At 38.1% G+C, this 19,684-nt stretch overlaps 1 protein-coding gene across 7 annotated transcripts in view; it reads right to left on the bottom strand.

Annotated features, from left to right (window-relative positions):
• Larp4 (La ribonucleoprotein 4) overlaps positions 1-19,684 on the bottom strand; it is a 74,011-nt gene that overhangs the window by 32,406 nt on the left and 21,921 nt on the right. For 4 of the 7 annotated variants that reach the window (XM_087200115.1, XM_087200111.1, XM_087200116.1 and 1 more), the window contains 5 exons: positions 9,883-10,030; positions 8,061-8,216; positions 7,482-7,557; positions 2,542-2,678; positions 840-943 (listed from right to left, as the gene is read on the bottom strand). In XM_087200115.1, the coding sequence (XP_087056241.1) occupies positions 840-943; positions 2,542-2,678; positions 7,482-7,557; positions 8,061-8,216; positions 9,883-10,030 (621 nt within the window). Of the gene's footprint in view, positions 1-839; positions 944-2,541; positions 2,679-7,481; positions 7,558-8,060; positions 8,217-9,882; positions 10,031-11,012; positions 11,637-19,684 lie in introns of those variants that run through there. The other 3 variants (XM_087200114.1, XM_087200112.1, XM_087200118.1) reach the window with 3 other exon arrangements.

The raw sequence follows: 19,684 nt of genomic DNA, 5'->3' as shown, positions 1-19,684 counted from the left end.
GGGCAAAATGATTAGCTAAGGTATCATATTTGTCATCTGGCAAGTGCCTATAAAAATTATTTTCTAAATGGCTAATCAATTACAATAAATCAGTTACTAAGAAATCCTAACTTTTAAAATTTATAATGACTTAACATGGCATAGTGGTTAAGAAACACAGGCTTGACGGCTGGGGATTTAGTTCAGTGGTGCTGTGCCTGCCTCCCAGACACAAGACCCTGAGTTTGATTCCTGGTACCAAAAATAAAGACAGACACTCTTTAGAATTGGAGAGATCAAGTTTAAATTCAGACTGTCATTTACCCTTGGGCCAAATTATTTAACCACTGAAAGGCTCAGATTCTCTAGCTGTAAACAGATAATGTTTGCCTTTAAATGACTGTAAACTATAAAGTACGCAATATCTGGTAGAATCTAATTATTAAATATCACTATATATAACTACATGAGATGGTTTTCTGGATTATATTATTTCATTCAATTATTACTTTATTCTCAAGCATGTACTAAGCCATCCTTGACTGCACATCTGCTTTATTTTGCTAATCAGGTTAGTCTTGTTTTCAATAATCCTTTTAAAAAAAATTTTAGCCTTCCAGATGAATCCCCCAAAAGTCTTATTTTTTATTCAGTCAAACCAATAAATTTATAATTAGTTTTACCACAACACCTAGTCTACCCTTCTAAGAACAAAAAATTCTCTTTTCCTCCCTCTGTACTGCTCTAATATTTCAGAACAAAATGTTACTATTTGTCCTACTCAATATACTTTGCTTGTTTAACTCCTCCAATTTAAAATTATGAAGACCATTTCACTTTAACAGTGACTAATGATTTACCTCTACTGGTGTTGTTTCAGGAATCTCTCTGAGGATCACGATACAACGTTTATGACTTGGTCTCACTTTCTCCCCTTTCTCATCAACTTGTACCATTGGAGATGCTAAAATTTAAAAAAGAAGAGTCTCATTTAAAAGTGATAAGTAGCAATAATAATAATGCCATAAAAAGACGATTTCAATTTTCAATGAATTACCAGAGGCTAATATGCCAATGATTACAGATAAGATAAAAAATTTGAGGTTTAGGGCTGGGGATTTAGCTCAGTGGTTCTGGCGACTGCCTCACAAGCACAAGGTCCCAAGCTTGATCCCCGGTACCAAAAAAGAAAAAAAAAAAAATTGAGGTTTATACACAAAGAATATCCTCAAATGTTATTTATTGAGCAAATATTCAGAGTACATACTTTGACTTACACTGTGTTGAGGTTGAAAAGAAGCCTTTTATATGTATATATTTATTTATTTATTGTACCAGGGATTGAACTCGGGACCTTGCACTTGCGAGGCAGGCGCCAGAACCACTGAGCTAGATCCCTGGCCCAGGAGTGTATATTTTTTAATTATGACTTCATATGGTACCCTTTTAAAAATAATAATATATTTACTGTTATACACTACTACAAAGGTCAGAAAGTCATTTTCTGGATGCTGATTTTGAGGAAATAATGGAAAAGGATACTTCCTCATAGCCAAAACTTTTATTTCTAGTTCCTCCAGAGCCACATTTCCCTGAGCATGTAAACAGAATTTTAAAAAGCAGCAAAGGGTAAAGGGTTAGTGTAAGGGCTAGGTTCCAACTTAAATAAGAGGAGGTATTTTGCTTTGCTTGTCTCTGCCAATTTTCTTTGTAGACAAGACTGTGACATTTTAAAGAAATGATGTCTATACAAACTCTCTTATAAATCTATTGCTATACTTAACTTTTAAGCATTCTGAACAGACTTCATATAAAAGTAAAAATCTCCTTTATTTAGTCAAGTAGTTAATTAATAAACCCCTTGAGAGGTTACCAAGAAATATTAATACAAGATACTAATACCACTTAAAATTCTTAACCTTAAGAAATGTAATTTGTGGTACTGGAGATTGAATGCAGGGCCTTCACACCCCCACCCTTTCATTTTTTAATTTTGAGACAAGGTCTCCCTAAATTGCTAAGCTCCCCAGGCTGGGCCTGAACTTGTGATTCTCCTCCATCAGCCTCCCAGAATGCTGGGATTATAGGCATACACCACTACACCCAGCAAGAAATATCAATTATTTATCAAACTTCAGAGGAGTGTTTGTTAAATTGAAGTTATAACTCAAAGGCTGTGAAATCAGTTTAAGATTAGTATTAACTTATGAAACTGGTATTTCAATTGTGTGTAGGCATGCAGCAGATGCACAGCTGTGAATTGTTTTCAGTCTGAAACTGACTGCATTAGTAGATATAAGGATGACACTCTTCCTAATAGCTATCAGCCCATAAAAATGAGATTTAATGGCTTACGCTTGCTAATTGAACATCAAAGTTAACAACTAAAGAATAGAATTGATATAGAAGCTGAACACACACATATACTGGACTGGCAGCCAGGGAAAGTAAATTACTGGAACAAAATAGAACCACTAAACCAACTCCTTAAAGCATCAGAAATCTAGAAAATATTTAACTTCTTAAAATTCAAACACAAGTTAAAAGATATTATTTACGTACATCTCAACACTTCAAGAATTAGATCAAGATCTGTGGTCAACTTTTTTATTTCTTCCATGTTGGCAACTGTCCATATTGGGATGAACTGATCACTATCCATTTGGGATATCAAGTAAAGATCCTTCGATAAATTTTCTCTGAAAGAAATAAAAAGCAATGTAACAAGAAATTCTTAAAGACTATCTCAAGAAAAGTTGTACCTTATTCATTTTTTTTTTGGTACTGGGGATCAAACTCAGGACCTTGTGCTTATGAGGCAGGTGCAGTACCACTGAGCTAAAAATCCCCAGGCCCCCCGTACCTTATTCAGTTTTATCGCTATGTTCAGAGCAACAAAATTATGCTTTTAGAAATAATACGTTGAACTTTGAAAACTGCAGTTAAAAGCCCAATTTTAATTTGTATTTATTTATTTATGGGGGGGGTACCGGGGATCAAACTCCGGTCCTTGTGCTTGAGCAGCAGGCAGCGAAACCACTGAGCTAAATCCCCAGCCCCATTTATTTTTGTACCTGGGATCGAACTCAGGACCTTGTGCTTGCAAGGCAGGCGGCGGAACCACCGAGCTAAATCCCCAGCTAAAAGCTCAATTTTAAAGGTACCAACGTAATATACACTGGTAACACTTTCACAAAATGTCTAACTCTCCAAACGTATCTGGCCCAACCATCAATGTTAGATATATGCATATGGAAAAAACAGCAGATTCTTTTGCTGTGCAAAAGATTTTTAATTTGATATAATTTGTTGATTCTTGATGTTATTTCCTTTTTTTTGGCACCAGAAATCAAACTCACAACCTTGTGCTTGCAAGGCAGATGCAGTCCCACTGAGCTAAATCCCTGGTCCCTTGGTGTTATTTCTTATGCAAATGGTCTTCTGTTCAGAAAGTTCTTGCCTATGAATATGATTTCAAGAGTGTTACTTGGGCGGGGGATTTAGCTCAGTGGTTCTGCCGCCTGCCTTAGCGGAAGGTCCCAGTTCGATCCCCAATACCAAAAAAAAAAAAAAAAAAAGAATCAAGAGTGTCACCTATCTTATCTTCCAGCAGGTTGTTTGTTTTAATGTTTAGGTCTTTGAACCACATGATTTTAGGTTAGCATACAATGAGCAATGTGGGTCAAGAGTCAATCTTGTGCATGTGAGGAGCAAGTTTTCCCATCACCATTTGTTAAAGGGGCTGGCTATCTTTGCTCCAGTGTGTGTTTTGGCCCCTTTATCAAAGATCAGGGGGCTGAATGTGTCTAGATCTTTTTTATTTTTTAGTCTGAGCCAGGATCTCTCAAAGTCATTAAGCTGTCCAGACTGCTCTTGAACTTGTGATCCTTCCTGCATCAACTTCTCAGAGTGTCGTGATTATTATATATGTGCATGCACCACTATGCCAGGGGCTAAGATTTTTAATTGATAAATGTTTACATTTTTTATAAGCAAGCTTTTACAACTTAAAATATGCATTTAAAATTAAGACAGGGCTGGGGATTTAGCTCAGTGGTTCCACCGCCTGCCTTGCAAGCACAAGGACCCAAGTTCGATCTCTGGTACAAAAAAAAAAAAAAAAAATTAAGACAAAATTCTTTTAAGAGATACAAGCATTTTGATTTTACATCTAAAATTTTTTTTTTGGTACCAGGGATCAAACTTGGGTCCTTGAGCTTGCGAGGCAGGCGGTGGAACCACTGAGCTAAATCCCAGGCCCTAAAATTTTTTTTAATAAACTAAAAATCAAATTCTTGCCTTTTAATTCATATCAAGTATTCGTTCAGGCAGACTGTCTATAACTAGAAGTCGGTGCTTAAAAGATTCCTTCTCAAAGAGGCCTAACTTAACCACTTTATTTTAAAACTGCTGGGTTGGGGATTTACCTCAATGATGCCATGCATGCCTTGCAAGAGCAAGGTCCCGAGTTTGATTCCCAGTACCAAAAAGCCCCCTACCAAAAAACAAAACAATGCAACCACACAGGCACTCTGGGTTCCCCTCTCCCTTGTTTAAACTATTTAAACTATTATTTAACTTTTTCCATAGCAGCTCTCACTAAATATGCTAAGCAGCTTACTTTTTATTTATTGTTTTGTGTCTCCAAGCAGAATATGTATTCCATCTTTGTCCAATGTTTCAAAAGCCTTGTACCTGGGGCAAGGAGTAGGTACAAAGGCCTGTATATTTATTTTGTTTGTTTGTTGTTGTTGTTGTTTTTGGTACTGGGCATCGAACGCTGGTCCTTGCGCTTGCAGGGCAGGCAGCGGAACCACTGAGCTAAATCCCAAGCCCAAGGCCTGTATATTTGAGCTCTATTAAAATATAGTAGCTTCAAGGTTACAATGTGAACAGGTGGAGATTACTTATTGGAGTTGGGGCGTGATGTCAGTGAACTATAATCTCACATTTCAACATAAAAGAACATACTAGTATTAGTCTAAAGATTTTACTTAATAACCTGAAAATCAGAAATCTGTAAATACCATCCTTTGCATAACTAAAAGGCTGTAGCCTAAACTATTCCTTATTTTCGGCAGACCATTCTTATGAGTCAGTGTGTCAAACCTCTTGAAGAAACTGTATCTTGACCAAAGTAAGTCAAATTAATGGATATAATATCTAAGACTTGCCCATTCACGAGTAATACCTGATAAATACTAACAGCAATTTTGTTGAACTACAAATGACAATTGCTTGGCTGGTTTGAATGGTATTATATTTGTAAGTAGGATGTGGCAGATCATAAGCAAGAGCTCCCACTATAAAAACTAAAATGCTTAGATAAATTACAAAAATCATGTTTTTGGAGATGTGGGAGAGCAGCGGAAGCTTCAAAGACAAAATGACTGAAAGTCTAAAAGGTCTTTCCTTCCTGGCACACTTCCCCATGTTGATTCAGGAGGACTCTACTGGGCAACAGAGAACCACCAGAGCACAGTTAATTATGTGCAGATATATGGTGTGTACACTAGACACAGGACTGGCACTATCAATTAGAAACTATACAAGTCTTCAACACAGAGTTGATTTTCCTCACGTTTCCTGAGTCCTAAGGAGGAAGTTAGGACACTGTGAAGCAATCTAAAAAAAAAAAAAAAGAGTAAAATCTGTGTGGCTCTGCCTGGTGTGGTGGCACATGCCTGTAATATTAGCATTATGGGCAGGCTAGTATTTCAGGAGGATTAAAAGCCCAGCCTAGGCAAGAGGAGATCCTGTCTCAATCAGTCAATATTTTTTTTAAAAAAACTGTTTTCAAACCTCTGAAAAAATATCTGAATTAAGAGTAAGGAAACTGCCAAGCTCTAAACTAAAAGTCTGAGAGGGCTATGCCTAAGGAACAGAGATAAATTGGAGGTGAACTGATTAAAATGGCTGTTCAGCTCTGATTACAATTACAAACTGGATTAAAACAATCAATTTAGTTTCATTTACTTGCCTAATAGAAGTTGAATCCCTGTCCAGAGGGAAAACTGTTACCTACGTGCTTCCTTTATAGGTAATGTCCAACAATCAACATTTACATTTTTGGGCCGGGGATTTAGCTCAGTGGTTCTGCCGCCTGCCTCGAAAGCGCAAGGACCTGAGTTCGATCTCCGGTACAAAAACAAAACAAAACAAAAAAAAATTTACATTTATAAGACATGAAAAAAGGCAAAAAATTATGACTAAATTCAATAGAATGCCCAACCCAATATGAGCAGACCCACAAACAATCCAGTTTGTAGTTGACGATTTTAATGTAACTACTATAAGTAGTTATGAAATGAATTATATCATAAGCACAACTGATTAAAGAAAACCAAGAGGTTCTTGCTTTCTTCCTACAATCTGTACTAACATAAAGGCAAAGAATAAAGAGGAAGAAAGGCTTAAGAGATGTTTAGAATGAAGAATCAAGGGCTGGGGATTTAGCTCAGTGGTTCCGCTTGCCTGCCTCACAAGCATAAGGACCCAAGTTTGATCCCCAGTACCAAAAAAATAAAAATTAAAAAAAAATTAAAAATCAGAAAGAGAAACAAATTTGAGAAATACAAATTAAGGCAAAGAATAAAGAGGAAGAAAGGCTTAAGAGATGTTTAGAATTAAGAATCAAGGGCTGGGGATTCAGTTCAGCGGTTCCGCTGCCTGCCTTGCAAACACAAGGACCTGAGTTCCATCCCCAGTACCAAAAAAAAAAAGAATGAAGAATCAATTAAATCTGAGTTAACAGTGTACTGTATGTAAATAAATAAAGTATATGATAAAATCCAGGCTTCTATCTTGAAAAACTGACTCATCACTCACAAGAGATAAGACAAATGGAAAGCATTTGCATTCATATCAAAATTTGTTTATTTTGGAAGAGACATCTCTCTATATATGTTTTATAATATCTAACCTATAAATACATTTACATAAGGCATGGTGGTGTGCACCTGTAATCCTGGCACTTAGGAGGCTGGGGCAGGAGGATTGACTGCTGTGAGTTGGAGACCAACCTAGGCTACATAGTGAGTTCAAGGCTAATCTGAACTACATGGTGAGACCCTTTCTCAAAAAACCAAAAACACACACATCTGCCTGCAAGTATTCTGTGGTTAACAGAAAACATAGATCCTCTGCATATCAAATCAGAAACTATACCTGTAAATCTAGTTAAGAAATATACTGAAGAATGATACCAAAATATACGCCATTAAAAAGAGGTGGGGCTGGGGATTAGTTCATTGGTTCCACTGCCTCCCTTGCAAGGTCCCAAGTCCAATCCCCAGTACCAAAAAAAAAAAAAAAAATTGGTTAATTACTTTTTTTGGTACTGGGGATCGAACTCGGGACCTTGCACTTGTAAGGCAGGCGTCATGATCAATTAATTTTAAAAAGGGAAACTGTATCCACCATTCTTTTATATTTCATAGGCACTGTCCATGTACTAACCAAATTAACTCAAAAGCAGATATATCAATTAAAAAATTCTGTACCGTGAAAAACAGAATTCTAATTGTTTCTTCAGGCATTCTTTTAGATCTTCTGTAGAAATTGCCGAACTGCTTTCTCCTGATGGAAGAAAACAAAAAAGGTAATACTAAGTTATCACAGGTGGTGAAATTTACATGTTATACCCAGATGTCACAAAGTATCCACAAATTAAAATTTACTACAAAAGTGTAGTATTTAAAAAATTTTTATGACTTGGATGGCTCAAGGTCTAATTATCTCCCAACTTATTCTTTTTTCAGATAATTTCATATTAAAGTTACTTTATCAAGAAATTAACAAAGGACTATTAATACCAAAAGCACTTGGCTATTATGTTACAAAACACTGCCTGATACATGTAAGAAATGTTATAACTACTATATTCCTTTAATAGCAACTGAAAGAACAAAAGTAAGCTATTCTACATTTGAAGACAGAAACTAGCTTACCTAATTGGAATATACTATTAGTAGATCTGATGTCAGTCACACTCTTTAATAATCTCTCTTAATGTTTTTGATTTGTGTGTGCATATGTGTGTGCTGAATTCTCACTGTAGCAATAAAAACCACAAAGTTTACCAGAAATGTCATATATTTGGTAACTCATATCTTCGGGTCCTAAAATCATTCCTTCAGCTGGTTCTTCAATGCCAGTAGTATTTCTTGTGGTTTCACAAGATGGAGAATACATTATTTCATATTCTTTACACATATCTTCTGAAAGCTCTGTACTGCCTGTATTGAAAGTAAACAGAAATTATTTTAATCCTATCTCCAGAAGCAGTATAGTATGTCTTCTATAACAGGAGTTCAAGGAATTCTACTAGATGGGAAAATGTCCACATGATTTTATTTTTTTTTTTTTGCAGCACTGGAGATCAGGCCAAGGCCTTGTGCATACTAGAAAAGCACTCTACCGCTGAGCTGCATCTCTAGCCTAGAAAATTTTTTTTTGGTACCAGGGATCGAACTCAGGTCCTTGTGCTTGTGGGTCAGGCAGCAGCACCACTGAGCTAAATCCCCACCCCCTAGAATTTTTTTTTAACTGAGTAAGAAAGGACAAATCGTTGTCCACCCCCCCCCACACACAAATAAACTTAGAGCCTCATGCACACTGAGCCAGATCTTCAGCCCTTTCTTTGCTGTTTTTTGAGACAGGATCTCTCTATGTAGCCCAGGCTACCCTCAAACTCAGTGATTCTCCTGCCTCAGCCTTCTGGGTGCTGGGATTACAGACATGTGCCACCAAGACTGGCTCCTAGCCCTTTTCTAAAAACAATTTTGAGACAGGGTCTTAGTTAACTCAAGCCTCCCTCAAATTTGCAATTCTACCTCAGCCTCCCAAGTAGGTAAAATTACAGCCATGTGCCTCAGTGTCTGGCTCCACAAGGTTTTAAATAGTTATATTTACTTAAGTGGGGGCATGGTGCTGCACCCCTGTAATCCCAGCATTTGGTAGCCTGAGGCAGGAGAATTGCTGTTGAGTTCTGAGAGCAACCTGGGCTACATAGAGTTCAAAGTCAGCCTGAAGGGGCTGGGGATTTAGCTCAATGGTTCCACTCACTGCCTGCCTTGCAAGCACAAGGTCCTGAGTTTGATCTCCAGTAGCAAAACAAATAAACAAACAAAAAAAATGATATTGGTAGGATTCAAAGTCAGCCTGAACTACATAGTGAGACTCTATCTCAGAAACAAAACAAAACTTTACTTAACCTTACCCAAGGCAGGTAACTTTTGGCCATTACAGATAAACTTAAAATGATTAACAATAACTAAAACTTTTACATCACTATGCATCAGTCTGCTTCATGTACCTGATACACTTAATTTTGAGAAAATCCTTTGCTATAGGCACTTATCATGTTTTGATGGAGGAAACTAGTATAAAAGTCACGTGCCCAAGGTCAAATAGTAACTAAATTGCAAAGCCAATGATAGTAAACTATAGCCAAGTGTGGTAAAACATACTTGTAGTTCTGGTATGGATATAAGCTACTCAAGAAACTGAGGTTAGATGACTAACTGGGTGATCAAAAGTTCAAGGCCAGTCTGAATAACTTAGAACATGTTTCAAAATAAACTAAAAGGGGCTGAACTGTAGCTAAATGATAGAGCACCTGCCTAGAATGCATGAGGCCCTGGATTCAGGCCTTAGTGCCACAAAAACAAAAATAAAAACCTAAATAATAAAGTATAAATGATAAATGTATTTTAAATGCTGGACCCCAAGATACAACTACTATGAAATTAGTGACAATCCATTCATGTTGAGTATAAATAAGAATTGTATATGAAATATAACTTCTCAAATAAACAAAGGATGTATCCAAAGTTCTATATACTTGTTTGGCCATAGATTTAATCAAAATATAATTCTTCCCATGAAATATTTAGGCCTTACCCTCAGTCTGAGACCCTGAAGTGGCTGCTGTTTCAGGCCAAGAGCTTTCAGTTCCTTGAGTTACAGGAGTGGCATCAGGATTTCCAGGAGGAATTTCTTGCCATACTTTGGCATTAGGATTTAAACCAGTCCCTTTAGATGTTACCTGCTAGATAATCAAAGGATGTATTTGTAAAATTTAAAAGTGGGTAGAGCAAAGTCACAAATGTAGATAATGGGCTTTCCCATTACTTAAATATGAAGAAACTTAAATAATTTAATTCTAATAAATACTATCTATATAACAAATATTAAAGTACCTATATAATTTTTTAATTTAAAAATAAACTTGGGCCGGGGATTTAGCTCAGTGGTTCTGGCACACACCTTGCAAGCACAAGGTCCTGAATTTGATCCCCCATACCAAAAACAAAAACAAATACTGCTTTATACCATCCTACTTGAAAATTCGCATAAAATTTATTCAAACCATTCACATATCTTTGAAACATTAGAATGCTCTTATTCTTGTGTATCTAGAGCAAATTTTTGGTTATCTATAACAATCTTCCAGAGCTACTTATTTATTTGGGTTTTTTGAGTGTCTCACTATGTAGTTCAGACTGGCCTTGAACTCACTATGTAGCCTACACTGCCTCCAAACTTGTGGTGATCTTCCTGCCTCAGCCTCTCAAGTGCTGGGATTACAGGTATGTGGCACCATGCCTGGCTTTAGAGCGTATTATTTTTATTGCCATTGTAAATGTGACAAAAACCTTGAGTCTGAATGATCCTATCACTGGAAATATTATCTCAAGTCAAGAGCAGTCATCTGGCCAGGTGTGACTGGGGCATACCTGTAATCCTACCTACTAGGGAGGCTGAGGCAGGAGGATCTCAAGTTCTAGGCCAGCCCAGAAAACTTAAAGAGAATGTTATCTCAAAATACAAAATAAAAAGGGTAGACTATAGCTTAGTGGTAGAGTACACCTGAGTTCAATCTCCAGTATCAACAAAAAAAGGGATTTGTAGGAGACCAGATGGGAAGAATGAGGCCTAACTGGCCTCCTTGGCGAGGACTGAGAAGGGGGCATGCAAGTGTGCTGACACGCTGCATGGAAAAGTAACACACCTGAGGTTAAGTTGTTTACCTGGACAAGTACCATGGAGGGTGGGAGACAGACGAATCCTGTGTAACTGTAATTGCTTGTGCCTGTGTCTGAGCGAGTAAAGCCAAGGTGCACCAGTCACTCGGGGCTCTCTGTTGCAGGGAAACAATGAGCTCCCTGGCCCTCCAGATTTTAACTTGTTTCTGCATCCATTTATTTTTCATTCTCGTCACCTGTTGGTCAGGTTTGAGCTCTTAGGCTGGTTCCTACAGTGATGTGTACTTGTTTTGTACAGAAGTGTATACTCTTATTGCCCACAGTATAATTATTTGAAGTATTTTATTTAAAGTGGCCTTCTTCAGGGCTGGCGATTTAGCTCAGTGGTTTCAACACCTGCTGCGCAAGCGCAAGGACCCAAATTCAATCCCCAGTACTAAATACATAAATAAATAAAGTGGCCTTTTACACCTGTTACCTAATCACAAAAACACAAAGGTAAAAAGCAGACACTGAGAATGGGGATTGGGTGAGGAAGGGAGAAGAGTACGAAAATGGAGACACTGAGGAAGGAAGAGAGAGAAGATTGGGATGTACAGACACCCTTCTCTCACCTCATTTGACCAAACAGGACTTAATCCTTCTGAAATACATTAATGATATCGTGAAAAGTTCATCCCTCTCTAGCAAGTCACCTTTAACTGTCTTCTCAGCCACAAACCCCTCCCCTGGATAGCAAGAACAAGAGGGTAGATCAAAAGGGCAGGGAATTAATTATCTCATTTATAATATACAAGATATTGAACAATACTAGGAGGTTGTCATAAACTCTCTTCCTGAGGAGATTCTTACAAATGATCCTAGCTTACAGATTAAAAACAAAACAAATTCAGCCTTTAAGGTATCACCAACACCTAAGTATGTTTAAAAATGCTAAGAATGTGTAGGTAGAACTGCAGAACTCCTAGACAAAGTTGCTGACTTAAGATTCAGCTTCTGAGCGGTCTACTTCCTATAATTATGCTGCAATAAAATTCTCCCACCTCTTCTAATAAACAGATTTTTCAAAGTGAGTTTGAATGAGTTTCCATATGGTACAACATAACTTACATATTTGAACCAATGAATCAATATTGTTTAATTACACTTTACTGCTTGACATTGTTTTTTTATTGCTTATCAACTGAAAAGTTCTGACAATCTGGGAAAAAAGATCAGATGCAACACCATCTCCCTTGTTCAAGTTCATTCATATTTCAGGGACGACAGCTAAAGCCTCCTAATGTTGATGGGTAGTACAGTTATTTTATCATTAACACTGGTCAGAATTTTCAGGCCTAGGAAAAGTTGTTAAGTTACCAAGGCTGGAATTGAACTCCAGGATCCTCCTGCCTCAGGTTCCCTGAGTGCTGGGGTTATATGCATGTGTCACTATGCCCAGCTCCTCACAAGGATTTTTAATTAACAAGCGTTTCTACGTATTTATACACATAATCTTCCTTCTTTCTCCAATTCTGAGAATACAAGATATGTCCCTACCCAAGAAAACAGCAAGACTCTATAAACAGCTCTCAGGAAGAGATATCAAATTTCTGAATCTTGATAAATAAAAAAATTACAATATTCATTTAATGAATAAAATCTGTAACTGAGAAAAATACAGTTCAAGAGCAATATACCCAGAAATACCCCTAACCCACAGGATTGCTGTATGGTACTTCAGTAAAGCAAAATAGTTTTTCTCCCTTTTTATGGTACCGGAGATCGAACTCAGGACCTTGTGCTTGGGAGGCAAGTGGAACCACAGAGCTAAATCCCTGGCCCATTTTTTTCAATTATTACTTAAACATAATGATTGAGACTCTAGAAATCACACCTGAATTCAAAACAACTTGAACACAAACTTGGGAACAGAGAAACTAATTCATTTGAGCCTCAAATGCAAATTGAAGAATTCCTTATTTTAACAACTAAACTACTTGATAAACAGTTAAAGCTCAGTATAAACACTTCAACCCCCTCCCACCACAAGAATAGTGCTTAATTTGATATCAAGCATTTTGGGTCTTTTTTGTTGCTTTGTTTTTCCCCAACAGTGTTGGAGATCAGATCTATAACCTCAGGCATGCAAAGCAAGCACCTACCACTGGGCTACATCCCCAGGCCTTTTTATTTTACTTGTGAGACAAAGCCTCACTGAATTGCCCAGGCTGGCCTTGAAAGTGCATACCTCCTGCCTCACTTTCGAGTAGGTGCAATTTCAGGTGGGTGCCATGGCACCCAGCTTCGGTATCTTTTTATAAAGCATGTTAGTTTTGAATGGAAAGCAACTCTCCTGTTTCACTTTCAAAAGTACACACAAACACTAATGCGTTCCATCAAAATAACTGCAAAGTGAAGTTAAATGTAAAAACTTAACTTTGAGGGCCGTAGATTTAGCTCAGTGCTTCCACTGCCTGCTTTGCAAGCTCAAGGTCTGGAGTTCGATCCCCCGGTACCAAAAAAACCAAACCAAAACCAAAACAAAAACAAACTTAACTTTGAAAAAAGGGGCAAAATCACATGACTATAGAATATAAAACTTCAACAAAAACTTTAAATTGTGACCAGGAAAATGAAAATCAAAAAGGTAAACAGACACAATAGGAAAATAAAAAGTACCATTTTATACTTCTTACATTACCAAAGCACCTGAAAATAACTCCCAGACTAGAATAAATATGGCAAACATCCTTTAGTGGAGACTGTACAAAATGGTGAGACTCATATTCCCACATACTAGCACTGTTTATAAAAGTCAAGAAATAGGAATAAACCAAAGTCAGTAAGAAATTGTGATATATTCACTAGATCACTCACAGCTATTCAAAATTATAATCACATTTCATAAAACCTGAAACCATATGCATATTACAAAGAAAAAAAGCAGTTCATTAAGTTGTGACACATCAAATATTTTAGAATGTATCCCAGTTTTCAGAGAAATTAAAATGTACATTTTAGGATCAATAAATACCAAATTTGAAAAGTGCTTTTACATAATGGAGGGGGAAAACCCATAACCACCATAATAACAAAAATTTGTTAGGCAATTCTGTAGTCTAGGCAGTACTCCTTCAAACAACACTTATACCAGTATAGCTACTCTACAGATGACCCATTTTGAGACACATACACAGAAAGGAAGCTGGGGATGCAGCTCCCTGGTGGAGAACATGCTTACCTTGCACAAGGCTCTCAGTCTGATTCCTATCACTACACACACAAAGAGGACGCACAGAATATAAAGTCAAGATCCAAATTCAGGAGGCCTGACTTCAGAAACAGTATTCACCACACAATGAATGCAACTCAATTACAACTGCAAGAAGTATATAGATATGGGATGGAAGGGAACATTATAAGCTAAATTATCCAGAGAATTTTTTACCTTATAAGCTATTACATTAAAATGCTGCTTAAGTTGGAGTCAAAAAATTATGAAACTTAGGGATAACAGCTAGGTGGTAAATAGGGCACTTGTCTTGTATGCTTAAGGTACTTGGTCTGTTCTATCCCCAGCAACCCCTGCCAAAATATGCGTACCCACACAAGAAACTTTAAAAAAAGATATGCAGAATCTACTGGATTTTTTTTTTTCAAACTAGAGTGTAAATGTCAGTGTCTAAATACATTATTTGTGTTTAGGTGTCCCCCCAAAGCCTCATGTGGATGAGGTGGGACTTTTTTTTTTCTGGTACCAGGAATAGAACTGAGGACCTTGCACTTGCAAGAAATGTGCTGTGCTACTGAGCTAAATCCCCAGCCCAGTGTCTAAGACATTAAAAATTTAGTTCTGTATGCCAATATTTACTTAAATTTACATAACTATTGACCATTTTCTTTGATCATCATCATCTTTTTTTTTGAAAAATGGTCTGCCATGTGGTTCAGGCTGACCTTGAACTCACTATGTAGCCTAGGGCGGCCTTGAACTAGCAGTAATCCCCTGCCTCAGCCTCCTACATGGATTTTACAGGCGTGTACCACCAGGCGCCTGATCATCATTCCTTCTTGTATCTCAAACCTTCTGGAATCTTGTTCCTTCTGCCCTAAGGAAAACATTCAAAATTCAGTAAATTCTCTTAAATTGTACTTTCTCTAAAATACCTTATTGGCCAGGCCCAATGGCACATGCCTATAATCCCAGCACTTGGGGGGCTAAAACAGTAGGACTGCCACAAGTTCAAGGCCAGCCTGAATTGTATAGTGAGACCTTGTCTCAATAAATATATACATACTTTATTTTTACCCTATATCCTTGCAATATCTCAAATTAAGCATATTAAAGACAATTCCACTTCTTTCTGGTTTATTTCTTGCTAACAAGAAATTAGCTATCAGTCTACCTACTGTTCTTACTCTTTTCTCTCATGTTGCTTAATCTTTGCCAGTGATATTCTGCCACTTTGCAATCTTTGTCCACATGTGGAACTCTTGGGCTTGGGGTGCAGCTCAGTGGCAGAGCACTTGCCCAGCATGCAGGAAGCCTTGGATTCAACCCCCATTACCAAAATAAAAAGTGTGAAATTCTTTTTGTTCACTGTACATGGGATTCACTAACCTCCCACACCACCCTGAAATCTGATGGTTTTTGTCAATTCAATAAAAATTTCTGCCATTATCTCTACAAATACTGCCTTTCCACCAACTGCTCTAATATTTTCTTCTGGAATTACAATAAAATAAAATCGATGTCACATCTCATCTGTTCCATATACTGTATTAACCTTTTTCTCCTCTGAGTAACTTTTTTTGTTATTGTTGTTTTTAGACAGGGTCTCACAATGCAGTTCAGGCTGGCCTTAAAGTGATCTTCCAGCGTCAGACTTCCAAGAAGCTGGGATTACAGGCATGTGCCACCACACCCAACAATTCTGAGCAATTTCTTAATATATTTCTTCCAGGTCATCTTTTTTTTTTTTTTTTTTTTTTTTCATTTTTGGTTCTGGGGACTGAACTCAGGACCTTGTGCTTGCAAGGCAGCTGGCGGCACCACTGAGCTTAAATCCCCAGCCCTCAGCTCATCAATTCTTGCAAACTGTTTGTAAATTTTTTCTTTTCTTTTTCTAACAGTACCAGGGATTGTACTTAGGACCTTCAAGCTAAGAAACACACCCCAGCCCTTTTAAAATTTTGAAACAGGGTTTCACTAAGTCTCTAAATTGCCCAGGCTTAGCTTAAACACACAACCTTCCTACCTCAAGCCTTCCAGAATGCTGAGATTACAGGCATGTACCACCATGCCAAGTTCTAAGCTCCTTTTTTTTTTGGGGGGGGGGCCTATCAGGGATCGAACTCAGGACCCTGTGCTTGCAAGGCAGGCTGCGGAACCACAGAGCCAAACCCGCAGCCCTCTAAGCTCCTTTTTTCAATCTTAAAGTTGTCTGGTTTTTTTCTGGGGGGAGTTCAATTTTCAAGCTTATCTCAGCAATTTTTTGTTTCCTGATCTTTTCAGTGTCTTCTTTTAATCATATTGAGCATTCTAACTTTATATTTTCTAATTCCAAAACCTGAAAGTTGATTTTATAATTTGTTGTTTTGGTTAAATCATACTCATGACGACTAGTATGCTTTATGATTTCATATTAGGAGCTCATTTTCCTTAGACATTGTGAGAATCTGGGGGATTATGTTTAAATTGGCTCTTTAGGAGAGAACTTGTTTTCCTTTTGCTACATGCCTGCCCAGGAAGACTACCAATTAAGAATCACTTTAAATTTTCAACTTGGATTTTTGGAAACAGCAGGTAGTATGAAATTTAGTCCTACTCTGGCATCAAAGAGGATTTCTGGTTACAATTATCAAAGAAGACCTCTCTCATGCCAACCCAGAACCTAGGCTAAAACTGACAAGTTTCCATTCCTCTGGGAAAGCTACTCGCCACCCGCCAGTATATTTTGTGTCTTACCTCTAAGCACTGATTCAAACTAGCTCTGGGCTACTAAGGATACAGATACAGAGGGCAGCCTCAGCTTCATTATCTTCTTATCTCTCTGGATAAGTATTTTCTGACTTTGTCTAAAGATTTCACTTGCTTTCTTTCTAACCTACAGCTTTGCTTCTAGAATTTTAACCAACATTTTCAAGTGTTTTCCAAATGTGTTAGTTCATTTTGTGTTACTATAACAAAATACTGGCCTAGTAGGTACTTACAGAGAAAAGAGGTTTATTTGGCTTGTGATTCTGGTGGCCAAAGGGTCCAAATAGCATGGTGCCAGCATCTAGCAAAGGCCATGTTGCAACATAGCAGAGAAGCAAAGAGGAGCAGTGCTGTGAGGGACCAAGCCCACGGGGAGGCCTTGCTGCAACCTGCTGGCCAGAATTTATCTTCTCAAAGGAGATTGAATCACTCCTTCAAGACAGCAGAACTCATTCATGAGTGAAGCCCCTAAGACGTAATTAATTACTTTCAATTAGGCCCCACCTCTTAAACACTCTACCACCTCCACACTGCCACACTGGGGACCAACGCTTCCAGCACATGAACCTTTGAGGGACAAACCTTAGCATTAAAATATGTGATTCAGATATTTCCAGAAAAAGTTATCAACTGAGATAGCCTGGCAGTACACATCTGTAATTCCAGCACTTGGGAGGCCATGCAGGAGTAACATGAGTTTCCGGCTACTAGGCTGAAGAGAGACCCGGGTCAGCCAGAGCTACATACCAAGACCCTGTCTCAAAGAACAAAAACAAAACAAAAAACAAATGAACCATTATTTCCCCCTTCCGGAACTTCCTTTGTAGTACTAGGAATAGAACCCAGGCACTTTGTACTGACTTATGTCCACAGCTCTGTTTTAATTTTTTATTTCAAGACAGGGTTTCACTATGTTGCTAAATTGCCCAGGCTGAGCTTAAGCTTATGATCCTCCTGACTCAATCTCTCAGAGTGCTGGGGCCAATATTTTTTCTTAAAACTAAATTAAAGAGTAATTTCAACAAATGAGGGGCAACTATGCCATACCCCCCCCCAAATTCAGTTGCTCTATAATTACCTAATCATGTAATCATCCTTAAAAGCATATGCTTCATCTTTAAAAATATGTATACCTTATCAAAACTCCTTCTACTTTTATATACCTTGAATATCTAATTTTGTTTTGGTCACTGCTTCCTCTTTCCCTCAGTTGTACTCTATTTTGTTACTATTTTATAATAAGTTTATAAAAAACTACCGAGGATTGAACCCAGGGTCTTTTCACTAAGCTACATACCCAGACCTTTCAAAAGTATTTTGAGACAGTCTTGATGAGTTATGTTACGCAGGCTGGACTTGAACTTGTGATCCTTATGCCTTGGCCTCCCAGAGTATTGGGGTTACAGGTGTGTATCACTGCCCCCCAGCAATAATAGTTTAAGTACGTTGTGCTCTTTGTATTTAGGCCATCATCTTAAGAAAAGCAGAACTTGGGTCTGTGTTTCAGCTAGTAACATAAACCAGACAGAGCATACCCTTAGAACTATTTGAATGAAGAGGCATATGTACAAAAAATGAATATTTGCAACTATTTTACTATTCGTATAGCTATAAACAACTGATAAAACCCTATTTTTTTCAAGTGGCCTAAATTTAAAATTAAAATCTTTTTATTAGGCTGGGGATTTAGCTCAGTGGTTCCGGCACCTGCCTCGAAAGCGCAAGGTCCCGAGTTAGATCCCTGGTGCCAAAAAAACCCCCCAAAACAACTTTTTATTGACTGTTTCCCCAAAATTCATTTCACAGTGCACAGAGATGCGGGTACTCACAGGTACATGCAGCCATAATCCAAGGAGGCCGGCCTACTGCTCAAGCTGGCAGCAGCCCTTGATGCCATCCATGTGATGCTAATTTTTCAGGCATGGAAAATTCAAGAGTGATGGGTTCATGGAAGGTTTTGGCCAGATTTCAATTGAAGACAAGGAGCCCCTGAGGGCAATGCATGAAGCTCTAAGAGTAAAAACTAGGGTGCACTGGAAACCCAGGAGATGGGTTGGAGATAACAGAAACATGGAAATTTTAGGAATGGCAAAGTTTGGTGGTGGTTGGTTTTTTGGGTTTTTTTGGTACCGGGGATTGAACTCAGGTCCTTGCACTTGCAGGGCAGGCAACGGAACCACTGGGCTAAATCGCCGGCCCCAATGGTTGGTTTTTTTGGTTTGGCTTTGTCTTTGAGATAGGGTCTCACTATGTAGTTTAGGCTGGCCTTAAACTTGCAGTGATCCTCCTGCCTCAACCTCCCAAGTGCTGGGAGTACAGGCATGTGCCACCACACCTAGTCAGAAACATGGAATTTCTGCTGGGAAAGCTACAGGCAGTCTCACCACACCCTGGACATGGAGCCACAGGAGTTAATGTTTACCCTACTGAGTTTCATTCTTGCTTTGGTCCCATTCTTTTTTATCCTCCAGTTCCTTCCTTTTGCAATGAGAATGTTTACCCTATGCACTGTATGTTGGAAACACTTTTTTATTTTTACAGGAGCTCACAGCTGAGTTTGCCTTGAATTTCCTAGAAGACTGAACTTTTTTGCAGTGCTAGAACCATTAAGACTTTGGCAACCTGTAGAGGTGAACTAAATGCATTTTGTTTGTATAAGTGGCACATGAGCCTTTTAGGGGCGATGGAATTTAGATCTGAAATGTCCTCCAAGTGTCATGTGTTTGAAAAGTGACTGGATTGTGAGGGTGCTATA

Source organism: Heterocephalus glaber, unplaced genomic scaffold (genome assembly GCF_053883595.1).
Source record: "Heterocephalus glaber isolate CG9 unplaced genomic scaffold, H.glaber_assembly_v1.0 deba00001733, whole genome shotgun sequence".
NCBI lineage: Eukaryota > Metazoa > Chordata > Mammalia > Rodentia > Bathyergidae > Heterocephalus > Heterocephalus glaber.
This window is presented reverse-complemented; position numbering and strand designations above follow the sequence as displayed.